The 26,303-nt window shown below is 43.5% G+C and overlaps 1 protein-coding gene across 1 annotated transcript; it reads left to right on the top strand.

Annotated features, from left to right (window-relative positions):
* Positions 1–1,181: 1,181 nt before the first annotated feature.
* Positions 1,182–20,566, top strand: cckar (cholecystokinin A receptor). Its single transcript, XM_060924466.1, has 5 exons — positions 1,182–1,444; positions 3,203–3,454; positions 11,318–11,579; positions 11,795–11,922; positions 19,953–20,566. Exons 1-5 carry the CDS (start codon positions 1,303–1,305, stop codon positions 20,564–20,566), a joined length of 1,398 nt encoding a protein of 465 aa, XP_060780449.1. The 5' UTR covers positions 1,182–1,302.
* The last annotated feature ends 5,737 nt before the right edge of the window (positions 20,567–26,303 follow it).

Genomic DNA, 26,303 nt, shown 5'->3' with positions numbered 1-26,303 from the left:
TGAGGTAACCATGACACCACTGGTAATGGAAATGCAGAAATTGTTTGACCAGTTTCACCAGTTCTAGCTTTTGGTCTAATGGTTAGAGAAACTGCTTTGGGACCAAAAGGTTGCTGGTTTGAATCCCTGAACCAGCAGAGTTTTCTCCCCCCCCCAAATCTGTCCCTCTAAGTTACATGTTGGTCCTGGGATCGAGATGCTGACCTCTTCTGCCCCTCGGACCTGCTTGATGCATCCTGGTGCCCCGTGTCTGGTCAGAGTTTTATCGCATCGCTCCTGTGAAGGACGGCCCCATATGGACAGTTGAGGGTTACACTCTTACAGTAATGCTTTTATGGCTGAGGACTACAGTTGACTTGCTAACTTTAGGACTGCAGTTGTCATGAACAGTTTTGCACTCAAGTTTCCATCAATGAAGAGTTACAACATCAACAAAACTGTCTTCATGTTAAAACTATTAATGTTATAGTCATGCTGTCTGTTGTTGCCCAAATGAGGATGGGTTCCCTTTTGAGTCTGGTTCCTCTCGAGGTTTCTTCCTCATGTCGTCTGAGGGAGTTTTTCCTTGCCACAGTCACCACAGGCTTGCTCATTGGGGATAGATTAGGGACAAAATTAGCTCATGTTTTAAGTCGTTCAAATTCTGTAAAGCTGCTTTGCGACAATGTTTATTGTTAAAAGCGCTATAGAAATAAACTTGACTTGACTTGAAGTGTCCTTGAGCAAGGTGTATAACCCCAACTACTCCGGCAAGTACGGTGGTGTATGTTGTGTCTGCTTAGCCACAGGAAAACTGATAATGCAGTTATCAAGTTGGATTTTTCTTTTCTTTAAACCAAGGCTGTTTCTGATATAGCCTTCCATTCACTGATATCTGTCCAGCAGGTGAGCTTCATGCACAGAGGACTGGGAGGATTTCTCCAGCAAGGCGGGGTCTGTGGTGTCCTGTGCGCTGCTGTAGAGAGGAGATGCCTCTGAACTCTTCACTTCACCTCCACCACTTTCACTTCATCACTCCTCTCAGCACATACACACATTTCTCTCCTGGAGCTGGACACATTATTCCTTCTTTAATATTCATTGATTAAAAAAATAATACTAATGGTCGTAAGATTGTTTTTTTTTTTTTATCTTATTCCTTTGAATGAAATAAATCATGAGGTGACAAAGTCCATGGAGAAATGATGGCACGTCAGCAGTCAAAGCTGGACTGTTTTCCATTTTCCAGTCGATGAAGAAGGAAGTTGTGGGCTTTTTCCTCCTCCCGCTTGAGATCTGGACAGACAAGAAATCCAGGACAACATGGAGACATTCACTCTACATGACATGCTCATTAACAGCACGGACATTTACAAAATACTGTGTGAGTTCGCCTTCAGGAACATATCCGAGTGCGAGAACTCCGGCGAGCTGGGAACCCGAGCGCCAGCGCCGGAGCCGAAAGGTAACAATAACTTGCCATCCTTTACTCCCCAGCAGCCAGTTTCATGCTGTCATATCATTTCATCTTGTTTGTGACGTAATCCGATTAATTCCCAACTGTGGAAAGAATTAGGCATCCTCCATGTGCCACATGATCACCAGAATTACGCACTCATCTCCACTGCGCACAATCACAGGTGGCTCCTGAGGGACTTACAACTCAATTTCTTTATATGTGTGTGTGTGTGTGTGTAAAAGTGTGTCCTGAAAACTCTATAAATATAAATACAAGTCAATCAGCTGACGCAACACAAAACAAGTATTAAAATGAATCCATGTATTAAATTGATAACTGAATAAAAATCGAGCCAATAACACTTATTCCAAATAGTAAGAGCTGACCAATAAACTTTCAGCAGCTCGAAATCTAAATATGACTGATGTGTTTATAATACAACTCACTGTTTATTTCATAAATACCGTGTGCTTCTAAAAAAAAAAACTACAACCCTTCAGCCTTTGGATTGGATTGGATTGGATTGGATTGTTTTCTTGCTGGAAGCCTTACGGTTCTATCCATCCATCCATCCATCCATTATCTGTAAGCACTTATCCTGTGCAGGGCTGCAGGCAAGCTGGAGCCTATCCCAGCTGACTATGGGCAAGAGGCGGGGTACACCCTGGACAAGTCGCCAGGTCATTGCAAGGCTGACACTTAGAGACAAACAACCATTCACACTCACATTCACACCTACAGTCAATTTAGAGTCACCAGTTAACCTAACCTGCATGTCTTTGGACTGTGGGGGAAACCGGAGCACCCGGAGGAAACCCACACAGACACAAGGAGAACATGCAAACTCCGCACAGAAAGGCCCTCGCCGGCCACTGGGCTCAAACCCAGGACCTTCTTGCTGCAAGGCGACAGTGCTAACCACTACACCACCTCGCTGCCCTCTTACAGTTCTATCCAGGTTTTATCCAGGTTCTATACAGTTTCTATTTATGTTCTATTCAGGTTCTGTACAAGTTCTATTTGGGTTCTTTATAAGTTCTACTCAAGTTCTATACAGGTTCTATTTATGTTCTACACAAGTTCTATTCAGGCTCTGTACACATTCTATTCGGGTTCCATTCAGGTTCTATATATGTTCTATTCAGGTTCAAAACAAGTTCTATACAGTTTCTATTCATGTTCTATTCAGGCTCTGTACAAGTTCTATTCAGGTTCTATACAGGTCTCTCAGTCAGATATGGTTCCAAGTAGAACCCTTTTAACAAATTAACAACCCTAACTATAGAAAGAACCCATCAAGAAATTTGTTTCTTGGTGCACAGATAAAATCGATAAACTGTGTGTTTGATGAGTAATTGTCTCATTAACATATGGCAAGCAGATTTTATATGTGTTGGAGTGGGTTCCATGTAAAATCCTTCAGCAAGCTGAAAAAAGAAAGAAAGAAAGAAAGAAAGAAAGAAAGAAAGAAAGAAAGAATCATTGAGGAAATGTTTTCTTTGTGTGTGTTTGAATAACAATTCCTGAAGACAAAACATATGCAATGTAGCTATCATTAGCATATGGCTACCCGATTTGACAGTTGTTTATTTAAAATGAGCCTTTTTCATTCATTCATTCATTCATTCTATTCCACATGCAGGCCTAAAGTGTGTATATATCTATTTAAGCATGGTGGGATGAAGTTATGACCTAAACCTAGGTATAGAAAATGTATTTTCTTTAAATATTCATATTTGTCTTTTCCCCTGTTTGGAATGGTAGATATAAACCAGACGGTGCGGATCATTCTCTACTGTGTGATCTTCCTGCTGAGTGTTCTGGGGAATAGCCTAATCATTGCAGTGCTGGTGAGGAACCGGCGCATGCGAACCGTCACCAACCTCTTCCTGCTCTCTCTGGCAGTCAGCGACTTAATGCTGTGTATCTTTTGCATGCCTTTCACCCTTATTCCCAACCTGATGAAGAACTTCGTCTTTGGCAGCGGCATCTGTAAAGTGGCCACCTACTTCATGGGTGAGTAGTGCTTATGGATGCATTGGACAAAGGTGTGATAAAATATTCTGTATCCTGGAAGGAACTGCAGTGTAGAGTTGCAGCTGTTGCTCTGGGAATACGACAGTTTGACAGGATGTATAAATCAAAGAGTATCTGAGAAATGAAGCATTTGGGAAAGGGGGAAATCTGCTATACACAGAGTTTATTGAGAAGGGCTTTGCAAGAATGATGAAATGTCTGTCATTATATGTGCTGGCTTAAAGGTGATTCTCAGGGGTCATACTCAAATATTATCAAAGTACTGTCCTTTAGTGCATTGTGTTCTTAGCACTTGTGCGATCATTTGCATTCATTTGAAGCTATTGATAAAGAATTTACAACCCCATTTCCAAAAACAATGTTGTGACACTGTAAAACATAATTAAAAACAGAATGTGAAAATTTGCAAATCATGGAAACTTTATTTCATTGAAAATAGTACAAAGATAACATATCAGATGTTGAAACTGAAAAATTTTATTCTTTTTTTGAAAAATATATGCTTATTTTGAATTTGATGTCAACAATACGTTTCAAAAAAGTTGGGACGGACAACAAAAGACTGAAAAAGTTGTGTAATGCTAAAAAAATTAATTAGGTTAATTGGCATCAGGTCAGGAACATGACTGGGTATAAAAAGAGCATCCTAGAGAGGCAGAGTATCTCAGAAGTAAAGATGGGGAGGGGTTCACTGCTCTGTGAAAGACTGCGTGGGCAAACAGTGCAACAATTTAAGAATAATGTTCCTCAATATAAAATTGCAAAGAATTTGGGGATCACATCATCTATGGTACATAATATCATTAAAAGATTCAGGGGATCCAGAGAAATCTCTGTATGCAAGAAACAAGGCTGAAAACTAACATTGGATGCCTGTGATCTTCAGGCCCTCAGGCGGCACTGCATCAAAAGCAGACACGTGTCTTTAGTGGAAATCACTGTATGGGCTCAGGAACACTTCAGAAAACCATTGTCTGTGAAAACAGTTCATTACTGCAGCCATAAATGGGAGTTAAAACCAGATATAAACAATATCCAGAAACACTGCCACTGTCAGATCACAGGCACTTACAGATGCAATTGCAGGGGAGAGCGGGTGCGATGCAAACTGCAGACAGCCAAAACGTGAGCCAGAAATCATAGTCCAGAAACAGGCGTGGGTCGATCGATCGGCAAACAACGCAGTATAGGGCAGACGAGAAGACAAAGTCGAATGAGATCAGGAACAGAGGTCATTAACAGGAAGTCAGCCGATAAACAGAAGGCTTGGTAAAGTCAGGTACAGGACACAGAACGATACTTCGTGAGAAGTGCTTGTGACTGCTGAGCTTATATGTGGTTAGTGATTGTGGAGTAATAGGCTGCAGGTGAAGTGATTAGAATTCCAGTGATGGGGGATACTGTGGCTCTTGGGAAGTGTAGTCTGGAGCAGCTATTTTTGGAGGCTGCGCCGAACTCAGGTTTTCAGCGCTGTTATTGACAGAACCTCTCTGAGGAGCTCCCTCTGGGAGCAATCCCTTTCCTTGGTTGACCTCTCCTTCTCGGTGCAGGCTTTTCAGGATGTTAGCTGTGGAATTCCTGAGTGAGGAGTGAGTCTAAGATGTCTTTGGAACTGACCCAACTGCGTTCCTCTGGGCCATAACCTTCCCAGTCGACCAAGGTGTCGCTGTCTGCGGCGAGAGTTGAGGATCTTGTTCACTTTGTAAATGGGCTCACTTTCAATATCTGTGGAGGGGTTTTCTTGGGTGAGTGTGTCTGAGGCTAGGGGCCCTTGACTAGCAGGTTTGAGGCATGATGCATGGAAGGGGGGTGCCATTCTGCTGTGAGGAGGAAGCGCGAGTCTATATGAGACCTCGTTGATTCTGTGGAGTACTTTGAATGGGCCAATGAACCTGGCCTGTAACTTCTTGCAAGAGTTAGGAGCACTGAGGTTTTTAGTGGACACCCATACTCTGTCACCTGGGGCATATTCTAGAGTGAGGCTTCTGTGCTTGTCGGCGTAGTGTTTATACCTGACGTTCACCTCCTCCATCCTCTGGTGTACCTCCTCCCAGATTTGTTGACTTTTCTGGAACCATGCGTCGAGGGCTGGAATCTGCGTGGGAGTGTCATCCCATGGGAAGAGTGGGGGTTGGTAGCAGAGTATGCACTGAAATGGGGTTAACTGAGTGGTGGAATGTTTGAGAGAATTTTGTGCGTACTCAGCCCAAGGAAGAAAATGTGCCCACTCTTTTGGGTTCTGCATGCAGTAGATGTGAAGAAAGCAGCTCAATTCTTGATTCACCCACTCTGCCTGGCCGTTGGACTGAGGATGATATCTGGAGGTGAGGTTAACAGACACTCCCAGCCTGTCCATGAACCTTGACCAGAGTTGTGAAATGAACTGGGGACCCTGGTCACTGACTATGTCCCATAATAACAGAAAACATGGTTAAACAGTAGTTCGCCGGTTTCGAATGCTGTAGGCAGACCTGGTAGTGGGATGAGTCTGAGGGTTTTGGAAAACCTGTCAATTATAACCAAGAGGATTGTGTAGCCTTGAGACTGTGGGAGGTTGGTGAGAAAGTCAAGGGCGATGTATGACCAGGGTCGCTGGGGTACTGGGAGAGGCCATAGTTTACCAGCCGGAGGAACTCTGGGGATCTTGGCTTGGGCACAGGCAGAGCAAGAAGAGACTTAGTGGTTAAATGTCAGATATTATGTTTTCGCACTGATACTGGTGTTGAAGGAGCTGGTAGGTGTGTTAGCTGCTGGGATGTCCGGTGGCAGGAGAAGAGTGTGCCCAGGTGATCAGTTTGCCTCTAAGTCTAGGTGGGACATGCAAAAGACCTGGAGAGCAGTTTTCTGGTGGACTTGTGGGTTGAGCTTGTCTGATTTCTTTGTCGACGTCCCAGGTGACGGCTTGCAGAAAACATTCGGGTGGAAGGATTGTGCTAGGTTCTGACGGTTGAGGTGTGGAAGTGTGAATTCTGGAGAGAGCGCCTGCTTTGATGTTTCTGGAACCTGGATGATAGGAAATGGTAAACTGGAATCTGGTGAACAACAGTGCCCATCTGGCCTGACACAGATTTAATCGTTTAGCGGTCCTCAGATATTCCAGATTCTTGTGATCTGTCAGGATTGTGAAAGGGTGTGCTGTGCCCTCTAGCCAGTGCCTCCACTCCTCCAGGGCCAGCTTGACAGCCAAGAGTTCTTGATTCCCGATATCATAGTTTCGCCCTGTGGGTGTGAGTTTCTTCGAGTAGAAGGCGATGTAACTTAGGTCGTTCTCCAAAGTGCTGCGATAGAACCCCTCTGACTCCTTTTTCTGATGCATCCACCTCCACGACAAATGGTTTAGAAGGATCTGGGTGTTGAAGCATAGGGGCTGTGGTGAAAGCTTCTTTCAGCTTGCTGAAAGCCTGGTCGGCTGCTGGACTCCAGTGGAGGCGACGGGGTCCCTTCTTCAGAAGACTAGTGAGAGGAGCCGCGACAGAACTGAAGCAGCGGTAGAAGTTGGCGAACCCCAGAAAGCGCTGAAGCTCCTTGACGGAAGTGGGAGTGAGCCAAGATGTTACAGCAGTGACCTTGGCTTGATCCATACTCACTCCCTCTGAGCTGATGATGTATCCCAGGAACAAGATCTAGTGGACATAAAACTCACACTTCTCAGCTTTAACATATAGGTGGTGCTGGAGCAGGCGAGAGAGAACAGATCTGACATGCTCGTGATGGGTGCTTTCATCTGGGGAGTAGATCAGGAGGTCATCGATATAGGCGATTATGAACCTCCCCAACATGTCCCTGAGCACATCATTGATGAGCCACTGGAAGACACTGGGCATGCAAAAAAGGCCATAAGGTATGACCAAATATTCAAAGTGACCCGCCATGGTGCTAAATGCAATCTTCCACTCATCATCCTCATGTATCCCTGACCAAGTTGTAAGCACTGCAAAGTTCGAGTTTGGAGAGTATTTTGGCTGATCTGAGTTGCTCTAGAGTTGATGGAACCAATGGAAGCAGATATGGATACTTTACAGTGATCTGATTCAGGCCTCGATAATCTATACATGGCCAGAGGCCCCCCTCCTTTCTTTTTCACAAAGAAAAACCCCACTGAGGCTGGAGATATAGTGTCGGATGTACCCCTGCTGCGGAGCTTCTTGCATATACTCTTCCATCGCAGCTTGTTCTGCTAACGACAAAAGGTAGATGCAGTTACACGGAGGAGTTGTACCTGGGAGGAGGTCGATGGCACAGTCATAGGAGCAATGTGGAGGTAGACCACAGGCTTTCCCTTTGCTGAATACCTTCGTTAGATCCAGATAACAGGGACGTTGTTGAGGGAGTCAGGCTGAGGGCTCTCTACCGAGCTGGAAGAGAGTGTGATCTGTGGAAGTTTCAGGCAGTTTTGCAGACAGGAGGGTGACCACTGAAGAATGTCCCATTGTTGCCATGAGATTAGACTGTCATGTAGTTGGAGCCATGGGTATCCTAGGATGATTTCGTGATTTGAAGTTGGGGTGAGGAGGAGAGTTATCCATTCTGTGTGGATGGCTCCTACCTGAATCTCGAGGGGAGTTGTTCAAGTTGAAACCAGACCTTCCCCTATGGGGCACCCATCAATAGCTTTCAGTTTGATGGGTCTCAGAAGGGTGTGGGTGGTGAGTTGCTACCTCTGTATAATAGCGCTGTTTATGAAGTTTCCCTTGGCCCCTGAGTCAATGAAGGCAGAAAGTACATGGGTCAAGTTTGGTAGTTTTAAGAACACTAGTACTTGGAAAGATTGTGAGCTGTGAGACATTTCTGGACTCACCGGGTTAACAGGGCTGGAAGCCTTGCTTGGCTGACGATCCTGTGGGGACCAAGTAGGGCACTTAGAGAGCTGATGACCAGTTTCTCCACAGTAAAAGCAAAGGCCCTCCCTTCTTCTTCTCTCTCTTTCTGACCTCTGCAGTTGCATGCAGGAGATCTCCATGAGAGTTTCAAAGTTTGTGATGGGAGAGGAGGTTGGAGGTAGTTGTAGTGAAGGTCGGTTGCAGATGAGGTGATCCAAGCAGATGGCCAGATCAATGAGAGAATCCAGTGAGAGATGTTTGTCATGGCATGCTATCTTGCTGAACAGTTCTGGATGCAGACCTTGTCAAAATGTGGCTTTCAAGGATGGCTTGTTCCAGTCACTGCCGGCGGCCAAGGTGCGGAAATCCAGTGCATATTTGGCGACACTCCTGTTGGATTGTCAACAGGCTCTGTCCGACTTTTATACCCTCAGGCTGATGATCAAATACTCTCGTGAACAACTCCAGAAAATGGTCATAGGATGTAGTGTATTCGCCCCCATGCATCCAGAAAGCGCTTGCCCACTGAAGAGCCTTACTGGTCAGAAGACTGATGAACTGGGAGATCTTCTGTTCACCTGTGACTCCAGTGAAAGCAGAGAAATATAGTGAACATTGGAAAAGAAATCCCTTGCAATTGGAAACCTCCCCAGATAACTTTTCAGGCAGAGGAATGCTACGAGGCATACCGGCAGGCAATGAGGGGCATGTGAGGACAGCCTGCGACACCACAGCAGTGAGTTGCAACATCCTGGTGTTTAGCTCGCTAATCATCTGCTGATGCTCTCTTAACAGATGCCCCTGCGCATGGATTGCAGTCTGCTTAACTTCCTCTGCTGCATCCATGACGGCGAAGTATCCTGTCAGATCGCAGGCACTTACAGATGCAATTGCAGGGGAGAGCGAGTGTGACACAAACTACAGACAAAGCCAAAACGTGAGTCAGAAATCGTAGTCCAGAAACAGACATGGGTCAATTGATTGGCAAACAGTGCAGCATAGGGAAGACGAGAAGACGAAGTTGAATGAAATCAGGAACAGAGGTTGTTAACAAGAAGTCAGAAGATAAACAGAAGGCTTGGTAAATTCAGGTACAGGACACAGAACTTCCTCTGCTGCATCCATGACGGCGAAGTATCCTGTCAGATCGCAGGCACTTACAGATGCAATTGCAGGGGAGAGTGAGTGTGACACAAACTACAGACAAAGCCAAAACGTGAGTCAGAAATCGTAGTCCAGAAACAGACATGGGTCAATTGATTGGCAAACAGTGCAGCATAGGGCAGACGAGAAGACGAAGTTGAATGAAATCAGGAACAGAGGTTGTTAACAAGAAGTCAGAAGATAAACAGAAGGCTTGGTAAAGTCAGGTACAGGACACAGAACGATACTTCATGAGAAGTGCTTGTGACTGCTGAGCTTATATGGGGTTGGTGATTGCGGGGTAATAGGCTGTGGGTGAAGTGATTAGAATTCCAGTGACGGGGGCACTGTGGCTCTTGGGAAGTGTAGTCCGGAGCAGCCATGTTTGGAGACCGCTCTGAACTCAGGTTTTCAGCACTGTTATTGACAGCCACCTTCTCTGGGCCCGCGCTCTTTTACAAAGGACTGAGGCAAAGTGGAAAACTGTCCCGAGGTCTGATGAATCAAAATTAGAAATTCTTTTTAGAAATCATGGACACCATATCCTCCAGGCTAAAGAGGACAGGGACCATCCAGCTTCTTATCAGTGCACAGTTCAAAAGCCAGCATCTGTGATAGTATGAGGGTGCATTAGTGCACATGACATGGTTAGCTTATACATCTGGGAAGGCATAGTTAATGCTGAATGATATATACAGGTTTCAGAGCAATATGTGGCCATTCAGACAGAATATTTTTCAGGGAAGGCCTTCCTTCTTTCAGCAATACCAAACCACTTTCTACACAAATTAAAACTGCATGGCTCTGTAGTAAAAGAGTCCGGGTGCTAAACTGGCCTGCCTGCAGCCCAAACCTGTCTTCCATTTAAAACATTTGGCACATTATGAAGCGCAAAATATGACAAAGACTGTTAAACAACTGAAACTGTATATCAGGCAAGAATGGGACAATATTTCTCTTTTAAAACTACAGAAACTGGTCTCCTCAGTTCCCAGACATTGACAGTGTTTTGAAAAGTAGAGGTGATGCAACACAGTGGTAAACATGCCCCTGTCCCAACTTTTTTTGAAACATTGCTGACATCAAATTCAAAATGAGCATATATTTTTCAAAAAACAATAAGAATTTCTCAGTTTGAACATTTGATATGTTGTCTTATCACCTTCTGTTTTTATTTATAGTTTACACAGCATCCCAACTTTTTTGGAATCGGGGTTGTAAGTACATGAGGACATTTTGATAAACTGTAAATGCAACACAGTTCCAGTTTTGGCAGAATGTACTTGTTTGGAGTTTGACAATTGTACTATATGTACACATAACAGCTATCCTCCTGCTTTACATGTTTATAAACCTAGAAAGTTTGATATTCGTTCAAGATAAAGCAACCTGGATTTACCAGACCCATTGTTATAACCATGTAGGTCTGTCATTGCTGAGAGTTTATTGATCATTCATAAGAACAGCATCTTAGATCAGAGTTTGGCCAGTCTTGAAATAAGTAGTGTCAAATATTAGCTCATAGAGTTATTATAACTTGCAGTAAAATGCTCTGGTCTGTGCATGTTCAGTGTAAAATCAGATCAATGTTGTTGTGTTAATGCATGTTTTGTTTAGGAGTAGCCAACTTTCCCAATATACATCCTCTCAAATCATATTCTTGCCCTTCTTCTCAGTGGTAAAGTTCACCAAGTGCAGCAGCATAAAAGTGATTACATTACATATTATTGTTTTAAATTTGTGTTGTTATATTTAGCAGTGAGGTAATTACACTGGTATGGTATTACATCTGGTTCAGTATTCCCATGTTCACTTACTGACTTTGAAATGAAGCAGGCTCAAATAACAGTGTTGTTTCTTCTATTTGTAACACATTCAGGTATCTCAGTAAGTGTGTCCACCTTCAACCTGGTGGCCATCTCTCTGGAGCGCTACAGTGCTATCTGCAATCCACTAACATCACGCACGTGGCAGACCAAATCCCACGCCGCCAAGGTGATCAGCGCCACATGGCTGCTATCCTTCTTGCTCATGGTGCCATACCCAATCTCCAGCACGCTTGTGCCCTACCGCCGCACCAACAACAGCACAGGCAACATGTGCCGCCACATCTGGCCCAGTGACATTATCCAGCAGTCATGGTAACATTTACATGTCACCCTCAGTCCTGAGAGCACAGGTTTTTGTGAGCTGATCATGATATGAAGTTGCAGAAGCTGCAGCCTCTATGCAGGGATAGTGCTGCTTGTATACTGTTTGTGTTTCAGACATAACATTAGGAACATTATACTGTAGAAAGTGAAAATGTATTGGAAAGTATTGATTTGCCAAGTGGTGCAACTTTCCTTTTTCTCAGGTATGTGTTCCTGTTATTGATCCTCATCTTGGTGCCAGGAATTATGATGATGACAGCATATGGGCTAATTTCTGTTGAGCTGTACAGAGGAATCAGGTTTGAAATGGCTAACAGAAAGGCAAGCCAAGGTAAACATCTCATTAATACACATATTATACAACCTTTTTATCTTTTCTTTAGTTAAAATTCATAGTTTTACATATCAGTTTAAAAATTAAACTATAAACTATATGTGTAAGGATACAAGAAGTTGAAAATTAAAGATTAGAAAACAAATAAAGGCGAAATAAGGAGTCACTGTGTTGCATCACCTCTACTTTTAACAACACTCTGTAAACGTTTGGGAACTGAGGAGATCAATTTGCTGTAGTTTTGAAAGAGAAATGTTGTCCCATTCTTGGCTGATGTACAATTTCAGTTGCTCAACAGTTCAGGGTCTCCTTTGTTGTAATTTGCGCTTCATCTCATCTCATCTCATTATCTCTAGGCGCTTTATCCTGTTCTACAGGGTCGCAGGCAAGCTGGAGCCTATCCCAGCTGACTACGGGCGAAAGGCGGGGTACACCCTGGACAAGTCACCAGGTCATCACAGGGCTGACACATAGACACAGACAACCATTCACACTCACATTCACACCTACGGTCAATTTAGAGTCACCAATTAACCTAACCTGCATGTCTTTGGACTGTGGGGGAAACCGGAGCACCCAGAGGAAACCCACGCGGACACGGGGAGAACATGCAAACTCCGCACAGAAATACCCCTCGCCGGCCACGGGGCTCGAACCCGGACCTTCTTGCTGTGAGGCGACAGCGCTAACCACTACACCACCATTTTGCGCTTCATAATGCACCAAATGTTTTAAATGGGAGAAAGGTTTGGGCTGCAGGCAGGCCAGTTTAGCACCTGGACTCTCTTATTCTGAAGCCATCCAGCTGTAATAAATGCAGAATGTGGTTTGGCATTTTCTTGCTGAAATAAGGAAAGTCTTCCCTGAAAAAGATGTCGGCATGTTGCTCCAAAACTTGTATATATATCATTCAGTATTAATTAGATTAGATTAGATGAAACTTTATTGATCCCTTTGGGCGGGTTCCCTCAGGGAAATTAAGATTCCAGCAGCATCATTACAGATAAACAGAGAAAAGAAATAGAGAAAAATTTCTAGATAAATTAAATTAAATTAAGTATTTACATATACAAATATAAAAAGAATAAGATATGGGGAAGAAAGGAAGGGGGAGAGAGAGGAGGGGGAAAAAAGGAAAGGGGGGCAGCAGGAGAGATATTGCACTTTATATTGCACATTATATTGCACATTGTCCGGTATGGTTTATTGTCAGGCTAGGCTACTGCTCCTTCCCGTCCTCTGTCCTCCTGTTACCCCTCCTCCCCCCCCAGAGAGGAGTTGTACAGTCTGATGGCGTGAGGGACAAAGGAGTTTTTGAGTCTGTTTGTCCTGCACTTGGGAAGGAGCATTCTGTCACTGAACAGGCTCCTTTGGTTGCTGATGACATTGTGCAGAGGGTGACTGGCATCGTCCATGATGTTCAATAGTTTGTCCATAGACCTCTTCTCTGCCACCGTCACCAGAGAGTCCAGCTTCATGCAGACCACAGAGCCGACCTGCCTGATCAGTTGTCCAGCCTGGATGTGTCCTTCTTGGATGTGCTGCCCCCCCAGCACACCACGGTGTAAAACAGGACACTGGCGACCACAGACTGATAGAACATCCACAGGAGTTTCCTGCAGATGTTAAAGGACCACAGCCTCTTAAGGAAATACAGCCTGCTCTGTACCTTCCTGTATAAATGATTGGTGCTGCAAGTCCAGTCCAGCCTGCTGTCCAGCCACAGCCCGAGGTACTTGTAGGAATCCACAGCCTCCACCTTGACTCCCTCGATCAGAACTGGTCGTGACCAATGATGCTTTTCCAACCATGCAAGCTACCCATGTCATGTGCACTAATGCACCCTCATACCATCACAGATGCTGGGGCTTTTGAACTGTGCACTGATAACAAGCTGGATGGTCCCTCTCCTCTTTCGCCTGGAGGACATGATGTCCATGATTTCAAAAGAATTTCTACTTTTGATTTGTCAGACCACAGGACAATTTTCCACTTTGCCTCAGTCCACTGTAAAAGAGCTCCGGCCCAGAGAAGGTGGCAGTGTTTCTGGATATTGTTTATATCTGGTTTTAACTTGCATTTGTGGATGCAGTCATGAACTGTTTTCACAGTCAATGGTTTTCTGAAGTGTTCCTGAACCCGTACAGTGAGTTCCACTACAGATCCGTGTCTGCTCTTAATGCAGTGTCACCTGAGGGCCTGTCCGGGATGCTCTTTTTATACCCAGTCATGTTACTGACCTGCTGTCAATTAACTTCATTAGTTAATAATATTATATAACTTTTTCAGTCTTTTGTTGCCCCTGTTGCAACTTTTTTTTGAAACGTTGCTGGCACTAAATTCAAAATGAGCATATATTTTTCAAAAAAAAATTAGATTTCTCAATTTCAACATTTTTTGTCTTTGTACTATTTTCAATGAAATATAGGGTTTCCATTATTTGCAAATCATAGCATTCTGTTTGTATTTACATTTCTCAGCATCCCAATTTTTTTAGAAATGAGGTTGTAATAAAACATTCCACAATTAGTCAAACAACCTAAGATAAGTCCTTTATTACAGGTATCTCACAATAGGGAAATTTCCTGTTTGCAGCAGCACAGTGGATAGCAGCAGAAGAGGACTTATCAAGACACACAAGTTTAAAAACAAACAAACAAACAAACAAACAAACAATCTCTCACACACACAAAAGAAAAAAATATACCCAAGATAAATACTAAAATGGAGGAATTATGAAGTAGATGAAACACACTTATTGCACATATCAGTTGGTCATAATTGCAAAAGATAAAACAGGAAAAACAGAAAAAAAAACCCCACAATGCAACAACTATTGACAGACATACAGATACCATACCTATAGGTATTGGCAAAATCTCAGTAAGTTTATTACAGTCACAGATGATGTGTTTACTGACAGAAACTTTGGATGAAGCCAGTTTAGACTTAGACAACCTTTATTGTCATTCAGTATGCAACAAGTGTACACAGAATGAAATTTCGTTGCAATCTGGCTCAGCACAGAATTAAATATGAAAGTGTATTAAATTATGCAGCAGCAAAAATATAAAGTGCAATAGTATAAAGTGACCTGTGGAATTAGGAATGTTCAAGTATAAATAGAAGTTTAGAGTTTGGATTTGGAGTTCAGCAGTCTGGTGACCTGGGGGGAAAAGCTGTTACAGAACCTGGTGGTCCTGCACCGAATGCTGCGGAACCTCTTTCCAGAGGGGAGAACAGTCCATAGTGAGGGTGTGAGGGGTCACTGATGATGTTTCTGGCTCGAGACATGCAGTGCCTTGGTGCAATGTCCTGAATGGAGGGAAGAGAAGTCCCAATGATTTTCTCCGCTGTTCTCACCACTCTCCTCACAGTCTTCCAGTCAGAGGCACTGCAGCCTCCACACCACACAGAGATGCAGCTGGTCAGAACACTCTCTATGGTGCCTTTGTTGAATGTAGTGAGGATGGGCGGGAGCAGGTGGGCTCTCTTCGTCCTACGTAGAAAGTGCAGACGCTGCTGTGCCTTCTTGACCAGTGACACAGTGTTCACAGACCAGGTGAAGTTGTCTGTAATGTGCACCCCCAGGAACTTGGTGCTATTGACCACCTCTACGGCCGTGTTGTTGATGAGAAGTGGAGCGTGGCTGGGTTGGTTTTTCCTGAAATTAACAATGCTCTCTTTGGTTTTGTCCATGTTCAGGATCAGGTTGTTTTCCCTGCACCAGCCCATCAACTGCTCCACCTCCTCTCTATAGGCCAGGTCATTGTCGCCCCTAATGAGGCCCATTTTTGTGTGACCACTGTTGTGTCATCTGCAAACTTCACAATGTGGTTACTGGCAGCCCTGGGGACGCAGTCATGTGTCATCAGAGTGAACAGCAGAGGGCTCAGGACACAGTCCTTTGGGGAGCCTGTGCTGAGGGTGATGACACTGGAGGTGTTCTATCTGACCCGCACTGACTGGTCTTTCAGTGAGGAAGTCAAGCAGCCAGTTGCACAGGGGGGTGCTGAAGCCCAGGGGACCCAGTTTGTTCACCAGATGCTGTGGAATGATCGTATTAAATGCTGAACTGAAGTCCAGAAACAGCATCTGCACATGAGTGTTCTCCTCCAGGTGTGCAAGGCTCAGGTGAAGAGCAGAGGAGATGGTGTCTTCAGTGGAGTAGTTTGGCCGGTAGGCAAACTGGAAGGGGTCGAACGTGGGAGGGAGTCTGGAGGTGATGTACTCCTTTACCAGCCTCTCAAAGCACTTAATCATAATGGGAGTGAGTGCGACGGGCCAGTAGCCGTTGAGTGATGCGATTTGAGGGTTTTTTGGCACTGGGATGATGGTGGCAGTCTTGAAACATGATGGGACTTTGGCTTGATGCAGTGAGGTGTTGAAAATGTCTGTTAGAACATGAGCCATCTGGTCTGCACATTCCCTGAGCACCTGACCAGGAATATTATTGGGGCCTGGGGCCTTCCGTGTGTTGACTCTCCTCAGAGTCCTCCGCACCTCAGCTGTATCAAGACAGAGTGCCTTTTCATCCTGATGGGGAACAGCTTTCACCGCATGAATGATATTTCATGCCTCAAACCTCCCAAAGAAGTTATTAAGTTCATTGAGGAAGTCCGTGTCATCATCACACTCGGCAGGGGCTATCCTGTAGTTTGTGATAGCCCATATGCCTTGCCACATCCCTGGTGTTGGTGGTGTCATGGAAAAAGCCCTGGATTTTTTGACTGTGAGTGTGCTTTGCTAATCTAATGGCACGGTTCAAGTTGGCTCTCGCTGTTCTCAGTGCCTTCTCGTCGCCAGACTTGACGGCTGAGTTCCGTGCCTTTAACATTTTGCCTACGTCATAAGTCATCCAGGGCTTTTGGTTGGCCCGGGTGGTGATGCTCTATGTCGCTGACGTCCTCCATGTATTTGTTGATGTAGACTGACACAGACATGGCATACTCATCTATGTTGATATGATCATTATAAGTGGCAGCTTCCTTGAACATGTCCCATTCTGTGCACTCAAAACAGTCCTGTAGTGCCTCCATAGCCCCCTCAGACCACACCTTCACCTGCCTCACTGTAGGTTTACCTCTAATCAGCAGGGGCTTTTATGCAGGGATTAGCTTAACGGATAAATGGTCAGAAGAACCAAGGTGGGGGCGGGGGGCTGCTCTGAATGCAATCCTTCATGTTGGTGTAGGCCATGTCTAATGTGTTTGCTCCCTTGGTTGCACAATCCACATGTTAGTGAAAATGAGGGAGAACTGTCCTCATGCTAGCCTGGTTAAAATCTCCAGCCACAATGAAAAAGCCCTTAGTGTGAGCGGATTGCAACTCACTGATAGTCTGGTAGAGAACACTCATAGCCTCCTTAGTGTTAGTGCTGGGGCGCACGTACACAGCAGTGATGGAAACTAAAGTAAACTCCCTGGGCAGATAGAATAGTCTGCAGTTTACAGTCAGAAGCTCAATGTCCGGTAAGCAATGGCTTGAGACAAACTTAGCATTTTTAAAGAAAGAAAGCACAACTTTATTCATCACACACTTGTGAAATTTCCTCTCTGCATTTAACCTATCTGAAGCAGTGAACACACACATGCACACACATGAGCAATGAGCACACACGCATACCCAGAGCAGTGGGCAGCCATGCTAACAGCGCCCAGGGAGCAGTTGGGAGTTAGGTGCCTCGCTCAAGGGCACCTCAGCCCAAGGCCGTCCCATATTAACCTAACCTTTGGACTGTGGGGGAAACCGGAGCACCTGGAGGAAACCCACACAGACATGGGGAGAACATGCAAACTCCACACAGAAAGGCCCTCGCCGGCCGCTGGGTTTGAACCCAGAACCTTCTTGCTGTGAGGCGACCGTGCTAACCACTACACCACTGTGTATCAATAACAAGTGTTATTGATATAAATACACAAACCACCCCCTCGAGATTTACCGCTTAGTGCGCAGCTCCTGTCGGCACGAAACGTAGCTAGTCCCTCAATGCTAACAACATTGTCTGGGACTGAAGAGTTAAGCCATGTCTCTTTCAAAATTATTGTGCAGCAGTTCCTCATCTCTCATTTGAACAGGTGTTTTAAAAGGACACTGTATTTAAATATTAAATTTGTTTGTCTTCTTAATAGGAACTCTTGGAACTCTTTCTAATTGAACACTCATAAAAAAGATATAGTGCTCTTAATATCGGACCAATTTGTACTAGCATGAGTATTCTAAGAGTTTTTAAGAATGAAGTTTTTGCATGGAAAAAGGGCTTCTTCCAAATGTTCTCAATGATACATTGCTATAGGGTTCTTTAAGGTAGTGGTGCTCAACCTTTTTTCAGCTATGGACTGTTAGTATGTTCTGACTGATCCTCATGGAATATGTATTTTCCACATTTCCCCCATATTTTATATATATATATATTACACACACACACACACACACACACACACACACACACACACACACACACACACACACACAGTACCAGGCAAAAGTTTGGACACCCCACTCATTCCTAGGTTTTTCTGTATTTTGACTATTTTCTATATTGTAGAACAATACTGAAGACATCAAAACTATGAAATAACATATGGAACATATATGGAATTATGTGGTAAACAAAAAGTGTTAAAAACAAAGTACATTTCAAAGTAGCCACCGTTGACCTTGATGACGCTTTGCACACTATTGGCATTATCTTAACCAGTTTCATGAGGTAGTCACCTGGAATGCTCTTCAATTAATAGCTGTGTCTCATCAAAAGTTAATTAGTGTGATTTCTTGCTTTCTTAATGTGTTTGAGATCAAACAGTAAATAATAATAATAATAATAATAATAATAATAATAATACAGTAAATAGCCCTATTCCACAACTGTAGTAATCCATATTAGTATGTCAAGAACCGCTCAACTAAGTAAAGAGAAACGACATCCATCATTACTTTAAGACATGAAGTCACTTTTAATTAATAAAAATAAAATAAAAAAAAATCAGTGAATTTGAAGGTGTCCAAACTTTTGATAGGTAGCCTACTGTATCATTATAATGTGTAAAGTGCAACATATACTGTATATAAATAGTCGATTATATCTTCATAAACCTGCATGTCAAATTTACTAAGTTTTCACATCAGTGTTAGATCTGAAATACTAGTGAAATTCTAGTCACATTGCTTTGACAATAACAATGACATTTTTGGATCTTGACATTCACATTTCACTTTAGCCATCGATGTGAAACTTGGAGTTTTTTTGCAGCCGGGGTGACCAGTTAAATAGTTTTATTTTCATTTGTTTATTTAATCCATCATTGTGGGACACAATGCAAACATTGTTCTAATAACGACACAGTGAAGGCAGATTGAGGGAACTCCAGCATGAGCAGGCTAAGCTCCATTACTGCAGGAGAATTTGAATACATATTACACAACATGACAGACATTTAGTAGACGCTCTTATCCAGAGCAGCATGGGGAGCAGTTGGGAGTTAGGTCCTTTGCTCAGGGGCACTTCAGCCATTCCTACTGATCCAGGGACTCAAACCGGCAACCCTTTGGTCCCAAAGCTGCTTCTCTAAACATTAGGCCATGGCTTCCTTATGTACATTAGCTTCTAGGTTTATTTATTTAAAAAAAAAAAACCTCTGCGACTTTTCTGAAATTAATGGGCCTAAAATTGTATTTAAAGTACCTTTTGAAATATTTAACCAAAATTCCACTTAGAGAAGTTTCAAATATTTTTAGAAGCAAGCCCATGGACCCCCCTGTAATTATGCCACAGACCACAAGGGGTCCACGGACCCCTGTTTGAGAAACACTGCTTTAAGCGTAATCTAACAGTTTCTAATTTTTATATAAATAAGGGTACAGTCTTTTCCAATAAAGGACAATAAGGGTTTTGATCTCTTTTCTCCTATTAGCTAACCAAGCAACCCTTTTCAAATTATTTCACTTTATTTTTTTTTTCAACTGCCAATGGTGTATGTTTGTGTAGAACATTACCATTTTTTGTACACCTCTAATATGTTTCTCAGAGAGACAGAGCAGTACAGGAAGCCTGAAGACCGGTGAGAGTGACGGCTGCTATCTTCAGCCCTCCAAGAAGAAGCGGTCAGATGCGTCCACCAATCAGCAGTCGGTACTTCTTGCTTCCAGCAGCAAACCCAAGCTGCACCGTGTGTGCAGCAACAGCCCCACAGCTAACCTGATGGCCAAGAAGCGCGTTATCCGCATGCTGTTGGTCATCGTGGTGCTCTTCTTCATCTGCTGGACGCCTGTGTTTGCAGCGAATGCCTGGCGGGCGTTTGACAAGCGCTCGGCTGATCGCCTGCTCTCCGGAGCGCCCATCTCTTTCATCCACCTGCTCTCATACACCTCAGCATGCGTCAACCCCATCATCTACTGCTTCATGAACAAGCGCTTTCGTCAAGGCATGCTAGCCACCTTCTCCTGCTGCACAGGGCACACAGATAGAGAGGCCCGGGGCAGCGGGCGCCTCAGTGCTGGACCAGGAGCAGGAGTAGGAGGAGGAGGTGGTGCACTTGGAACTCTGGGATGTGCTGGAGGGGGAGGGAAGGAGAACACGCAGTCCAGCGGGACGCTCACCAGGCTGACATACAGCAGCATCCGTGGGTCAGCACAAGCATAACAGAGCGAAAGAAACAGGTTTGTCATGATTTCAATCTGAGAATTTTCAGACTGATGGATTCTTTTAATGATCATCTGCTCTGTGATGTTTGCTTCAAACATTGCTAAGATTGGGATGTGAGGGAAAACCGCTGCGTACTTATTTTTAATCTGTTTCTGAAGAGGAACCTTTTTCTTTGTGTTACTGTCGGCCCAAGCAGCTCGATGGCAGTTTTCTGAAAAACTCAGACTTTTCCTATCACCTGAAAAAACAGAGCATTAGCTGAGAACTAAACTGCTCACTGGTACAAGAGACATTAAATGTGCATGCACTGGTGGGTGAGGACACCGAGACTGATGTTAGATTCCAGTGTTTAAGTTTGAATTCATGTGACTGGTGAGTAAACAGACACATCAAATTGAACATGACTGTGCATGACTTGTGACTCACTCTCATCTGCATTAGGGCATTGACTCGTGCACGAGCCTTTTCTGAAACACAGAAGCTGATGGATTGATCCTGGTCCAGTCATGCGCAGAGAGAGCAGGAGGTTCATTCAGGAGATGAACATTTATCATCAGTACAGTTTTAATGCTCTGTGTAGTTTGCTAGGTTTAGAACCACTCATTTAGCAAAGATGAAAAGATATGGAAAAACTTTACATCTTACTGGAGTTATATGGGGGAAAGTCATAATACTTTCCTTCATCCTAGTGGATGAATAAAATGGTTCTTTTTGTTTTTATACCACCCTATCTGTTTCTTTTCCATCACTGGATAATTTCAGTCATTTTCAAACTACACAGAGGGAAAAAAAAATACTGATGATTTCATCTGACTTTGGAGGCAAAGAATAAGTATCGCAGCTTTGAACGTTCCTCAACTAGCCGTGTTTTTACATTTTATGCCGCACACTGACTGAAAGGGACTGAGGTTGTCCAGATGCTTGGAGAAAACACACAGCTAACACTTTTCAGAGACTGTACAGACCTCCAGCATAGCCGAACCGCATGCAGTCCTTCAGAACGATACCAAACGAACATACACAGAAGTCAGTATGAAGTATTAGTCACGTATAATTTACTCCTTTGGGCCATTTTTCAGGATGGAAAAACCACACACACAAGTGTTTGCATTTGTTTATATGTAAATATACTGAAACATTCTGGCCAGCCTGCATACCTCTGTAGCTACAATCTATTGTCATTGCCACACAGATATGTAGAAATGTGTAAATACAGCTTCGGTAAATTTCATTGCTGACACTTTGTACAGCTTCTGTGTTCATGGGGTATGTCAGCACAGCACTGCATCAAGCTTTTTTTCCTTCCCAAAGGTACACAGTAGATTCTTTATCCAAATACTGGGTGTTCTTTGAACTTGTACAACTTGCACCTTTTATTTGTTCTGCCACCCTTCCTTATCATCCTGAGACTTTTCTCACCTGTGAGCAACACAAAAGGCATCAAGCCAAGACCTGTCACTTACACCTGGGCTTTTTACTTCCAAAGGAAAATGTAGAATTTTGGATGACTTGCATTTCTGGATTAAACATTTTAGTTCTGTTTTCATTGTTCACTAACTGTATGTACAGTGTCTTGCAAAAGTATTCCTCCCCCTTGGTGTTTGTCCTGTTTTGTTGCATTACAAGCTGGAATTAAAATGGATTGTTGGGGGGTTAGCACCATTTGATTTACACAACACGCCTACCACTTTAAAGGTGCACATTTATTGTGACACAAACAATAATTAAGATCTCATCTCATTATCTCTAGCCGCTTTATCCTTCTACAGGGTCGCAGGCAAGCTGGAGCCTATCCCAGCTGACTATAGGCGAGAGGCGGGGTACACCCTGGACAAGTCGCCAGGTCATCACAGGGCTGACACATAGACACAGACAACCATTCACACTCACACTCACACCTACGGTCAATTTAGAGTCACCAGTTAACCTAACCTGCATGTCTTTGGACTGTGGGGGAAACCGGAGCACCCGGAGGAAACCCACGCGGACACGGGGAGAACATGCAAACTCCACACAGAAAGGCCCTCGCCAGCCCCGGGGCTCGAACCCAGGACCTTCTTGCCGTGAGGCGACAGCGCTAACCACTACACCACCGTGCTGCCCCCAATAATTAAGATGAAAAAAAAAACCCAGAAATCTGGAGTGTGCATAAGTATTCACCCCCTTTCATATGAAACCCCTAAATAAGAGCTGGTCCGACCAATTCACTTCATAAGTCACATAATTAGTTGATTAAGATCCACCTGTGTGCAATTAAAAAGTGTCACATGACGTCTGTATAAACCAACCTGTTCTGGAAGGACCCTGACTCTGCAACACTACTAAGCAAGCAACATGAAAACCAAGGAGCACTCCAAACAGGTCCGAGACAAAGTTGTGGAGAAGTATAGATCAGGGTTGGGCCATAAAAAATATCCCAAAAACTTTAAATATCCCAGGGAGCACCATTAAATCCATTACAGCAAAAGAGAAAGAATATGGCACCACTACAAACCTGACAAGAGAAGGCCGCCCACCAAAACTCACAGACCAGGCAAGGAGGGCATTAATCAGAGATGCAACAAAGACACCAAAGATAACACTGAAGGAGCTGCAGAGATCCACAGTGGAGATGGGAGTATCTGTCCATAGGACCACTTTAAGCTGAACACTCCACAGAGTGGGGCTTTATGGAAGAGTGGCCAGAAAAAAGTCATTACTTAAGAAAATACATTTGGAATTTTCTCAACAGCATGTGGCAGACTCCCCAAACACATGGAAGAAGATTCTCTGGTCAAATAAGACTAAAATTGATCTTTTTGGCCATCATGGGAAATGCCATGTGTAGTGCAAACCCAACACCCTGAGAACACCATTCCTACAGTGAAGCATGGTGGTGGCAGCATCATGCTGTGAGGATGTTTTTCATCTGCAGGGACAGGAAAGCTGGTCAGGACTGAAGGAAAGATGCAGGACACTAAATACAGGGCAATTCTGGAGGAAAACCTGTTTGAGTCGGCCAGAGGTTTGAGACTGGGATGAAGGTTCACATTCCAGCAGGACAATGACCCTAAACATACTGCTAAAGCTACACTGGAGTGGTTTAAAGGGAAACATTTAAATGTCTTGGAATGGCCTAATCAAAGCCCAGACCTCGATCCAATTGAGAATCTGTGGTATAACTTGAAGATTGCTGTACACCAATGCAACCCATCTAACCTGAAGGAGTTGGAGCAGTTTTGCCTTGAGGAATGGGCAAAAATCCCAGTGGCTAGATGTGCTAAGCTAATAGAGACATACCGTACCCCAAGAGACTTGCAGCTGTAATTGCAGCAAAAGATGGCTCTACAAAGTATTGACTGGGGGTGGGGTTTGGTTTGAATACTTATGCACACTCCAGATTTCTGTTTTGTCATCTTAATTATTGCTTGTGCCACAATAAAAACACCAATTTGCACCTTTAACATGGTAGGCATGTTGTGTAAATCAAATGGTGCTAACCCCCGAAAAATCCACTTTAATTCCAGCTTGTAATGCACCAAACCAGGAAAAACACCAAGGGGGATGAATACTTTTGCAAGACACTAAAGTGTTTGAAATATATTGCATTACTTCATGCATTCAAGACAATGTAATGTCTCGTGTATGGTTCTTGGTGGTGAATAAACACTGCATATAATAAAGGCTTGATTACATGTAAACCCAGACCAAGTGTTCTAACACGAACACTGCACTTTAAGGCATTATTAAAAGATTTGCTTTTTTTTTTTTTAGCCAAAAAGGCATAGCAGATTGGCAAACTGTGTGACTCTAGCCAGTTTGATTATGAGCACATGTTTAAACGTAGCCTGATTGCAGCATAATGTTCAACTGTACATTTTCTTTTTCTTGGGAAATTCAGAACTTCTTTACGTTCAGTGAGAGAAAAGCTCTAGACTTAGGACAGTATTCACAGCCTGATGTACACTCCCCTCTGAAAGTACCACAAAGCCAGCTTTGAATTTGCAATAAATATAGAGATGTGGCACAAAAGTTCTGGAACCAGGTTTAACCTCGTCCAAAGTCATGGAAAAGCCAAAGTGTGGCGAGGGAGAGAGAGAGGACCTGCTCATGATCCATGCAAACCATACAAACTCATCAGTCAAGCACAGTGGAGGTAGTGTTATGGCTTGGGCTTGCATGGCTGCTTCTGGAACAGACTCGGTAATCTTTATTGATGGTTTAACTCATGATGGTAGCAGCAGAATGAATTCATCTACAGAAACATTCTGTCTGCCAATTTACAGAGAAATACATCCGATCTAATTGGGAAAAACTTCATCATGCAACAAGACAACGACCCCAAACACACTGCCAAACACAACAAAGGCCTTCATCAGGGAAAAAAGTGGAAGGTTTTCGAGTGGCCAAGTCAGTCACCAGACCTTAACCCAACTGAGCAGCATTTCACTTCCTGAAGAGGAGGCTGACCCCCACAAAACAAAACAATTGAAAGAGCTCTGGTACGAGCCTGGAAAAGCATCAGAAAAGAAGAATGCAACAGTTTGGTGATGTCAGTGGGTTACCAGTTACTGGAAGCAAGGGATATGCAACCAAATATTTAAATAATTTCACAAAATCGAGTCATTCATGAGCGGATAGCTGACAAGACGCATAATTCCGAGTTGGCTACAAGCCATGTACGATGAGATTAAACGGAATAACTGTTTTATTCTATCCACATTCACTGGACTTTGAGAAACAGAGCATTTTTATTTTTTTGCAAATTCGATAAATAAAAACTTTGTACGAAACAGCCAACAAAATAATTTCCGCTTAGAATGTAAACAAACCGGCGAAATGACGGTACCAATTTGTGAAAAATGCTAAAAATAATTATTGGAAAAAACCCCACAGATACGTTCTTACCACCAAATACTTTTATTCCATATTTTGCTGCTTTTTTGGAGGGTTTTGTTTTCGAGTAGAGTTTTTATTTCATCCTCAATAGGTTCAGCAACACGCTTCGCCATTTTGTTCTTCTTTTTTATAGTTTTTTGGTGGTTGGCAAACCAACTTAAAGGTACATTACGGCCACTGACTGGGCTGGAGTGTGGAATAAGAGATATTGGGGGGGGGGACTATATTTCTTTTAACCATTTCTGTTTCTTTTAAATACTTGATAACTTGATGCACTCCACCATTTTGTTTTTCTCTACTCATGGTATATGAGTTGATAGCCTAGTAGTAGAGTAGCCGATCAGAACGTGTAGTTGCTCTTATCCAGTGAATGTGGATAGAATAATAAAAGTGTTATTTACTTTGACTATCTGTTCAAATACATTTGCTCATCTAAGAGAGTGGCCTGCCACCAAAGGTGCCATGTTCTAAGTTGTTTAACACGATCTATACCTCTTATCCATCAGGGTTGCAGGGGAAGCTGGAGCCAATCGCAGCTGACTTCGGGTGAGAGGCTGGGTTGTTAAAACATCTAGATGTAAAGACCAGGAAATGAAAGCTGAAATTCTGATCCATCATCTCATAGTGCATCACAAAAACAGCAGAATTGGCTTTTACGGTTTCAATACTTTCGAAGGGGACTGGATCATTTGTGATGTCAATCTGATTTTTTTTCCTCCTCCCCCCTATTAACAGTAGATGGTGGAAAGTTAAATGGCTACCTTCTGAAGGGCAAAGGATTAAATAAAGCTTTTAAGCGCTCCGAATTGGATGCATTCATGCGCGCACGTACGCACACACAGCAACCCAATAAAAT

Source organism: Neoarius graeffei, chromosome 1, assembly GCF_027579695.1.
Source record: "Neoarius graeffei isolate fNeoGra1 chromosome 1, fNeoGra1.pri, whole genome shotgun sequence".
Lineage (NCBI taxonomy): Eukaryota > Metazoa > Chordata > Actinopteri > Siluriformes > Ariidae > Neoarius > Neoarius graeffei.
This window is presented reverse-complemented; position numbering and strand designations above follow the sequence as displayed.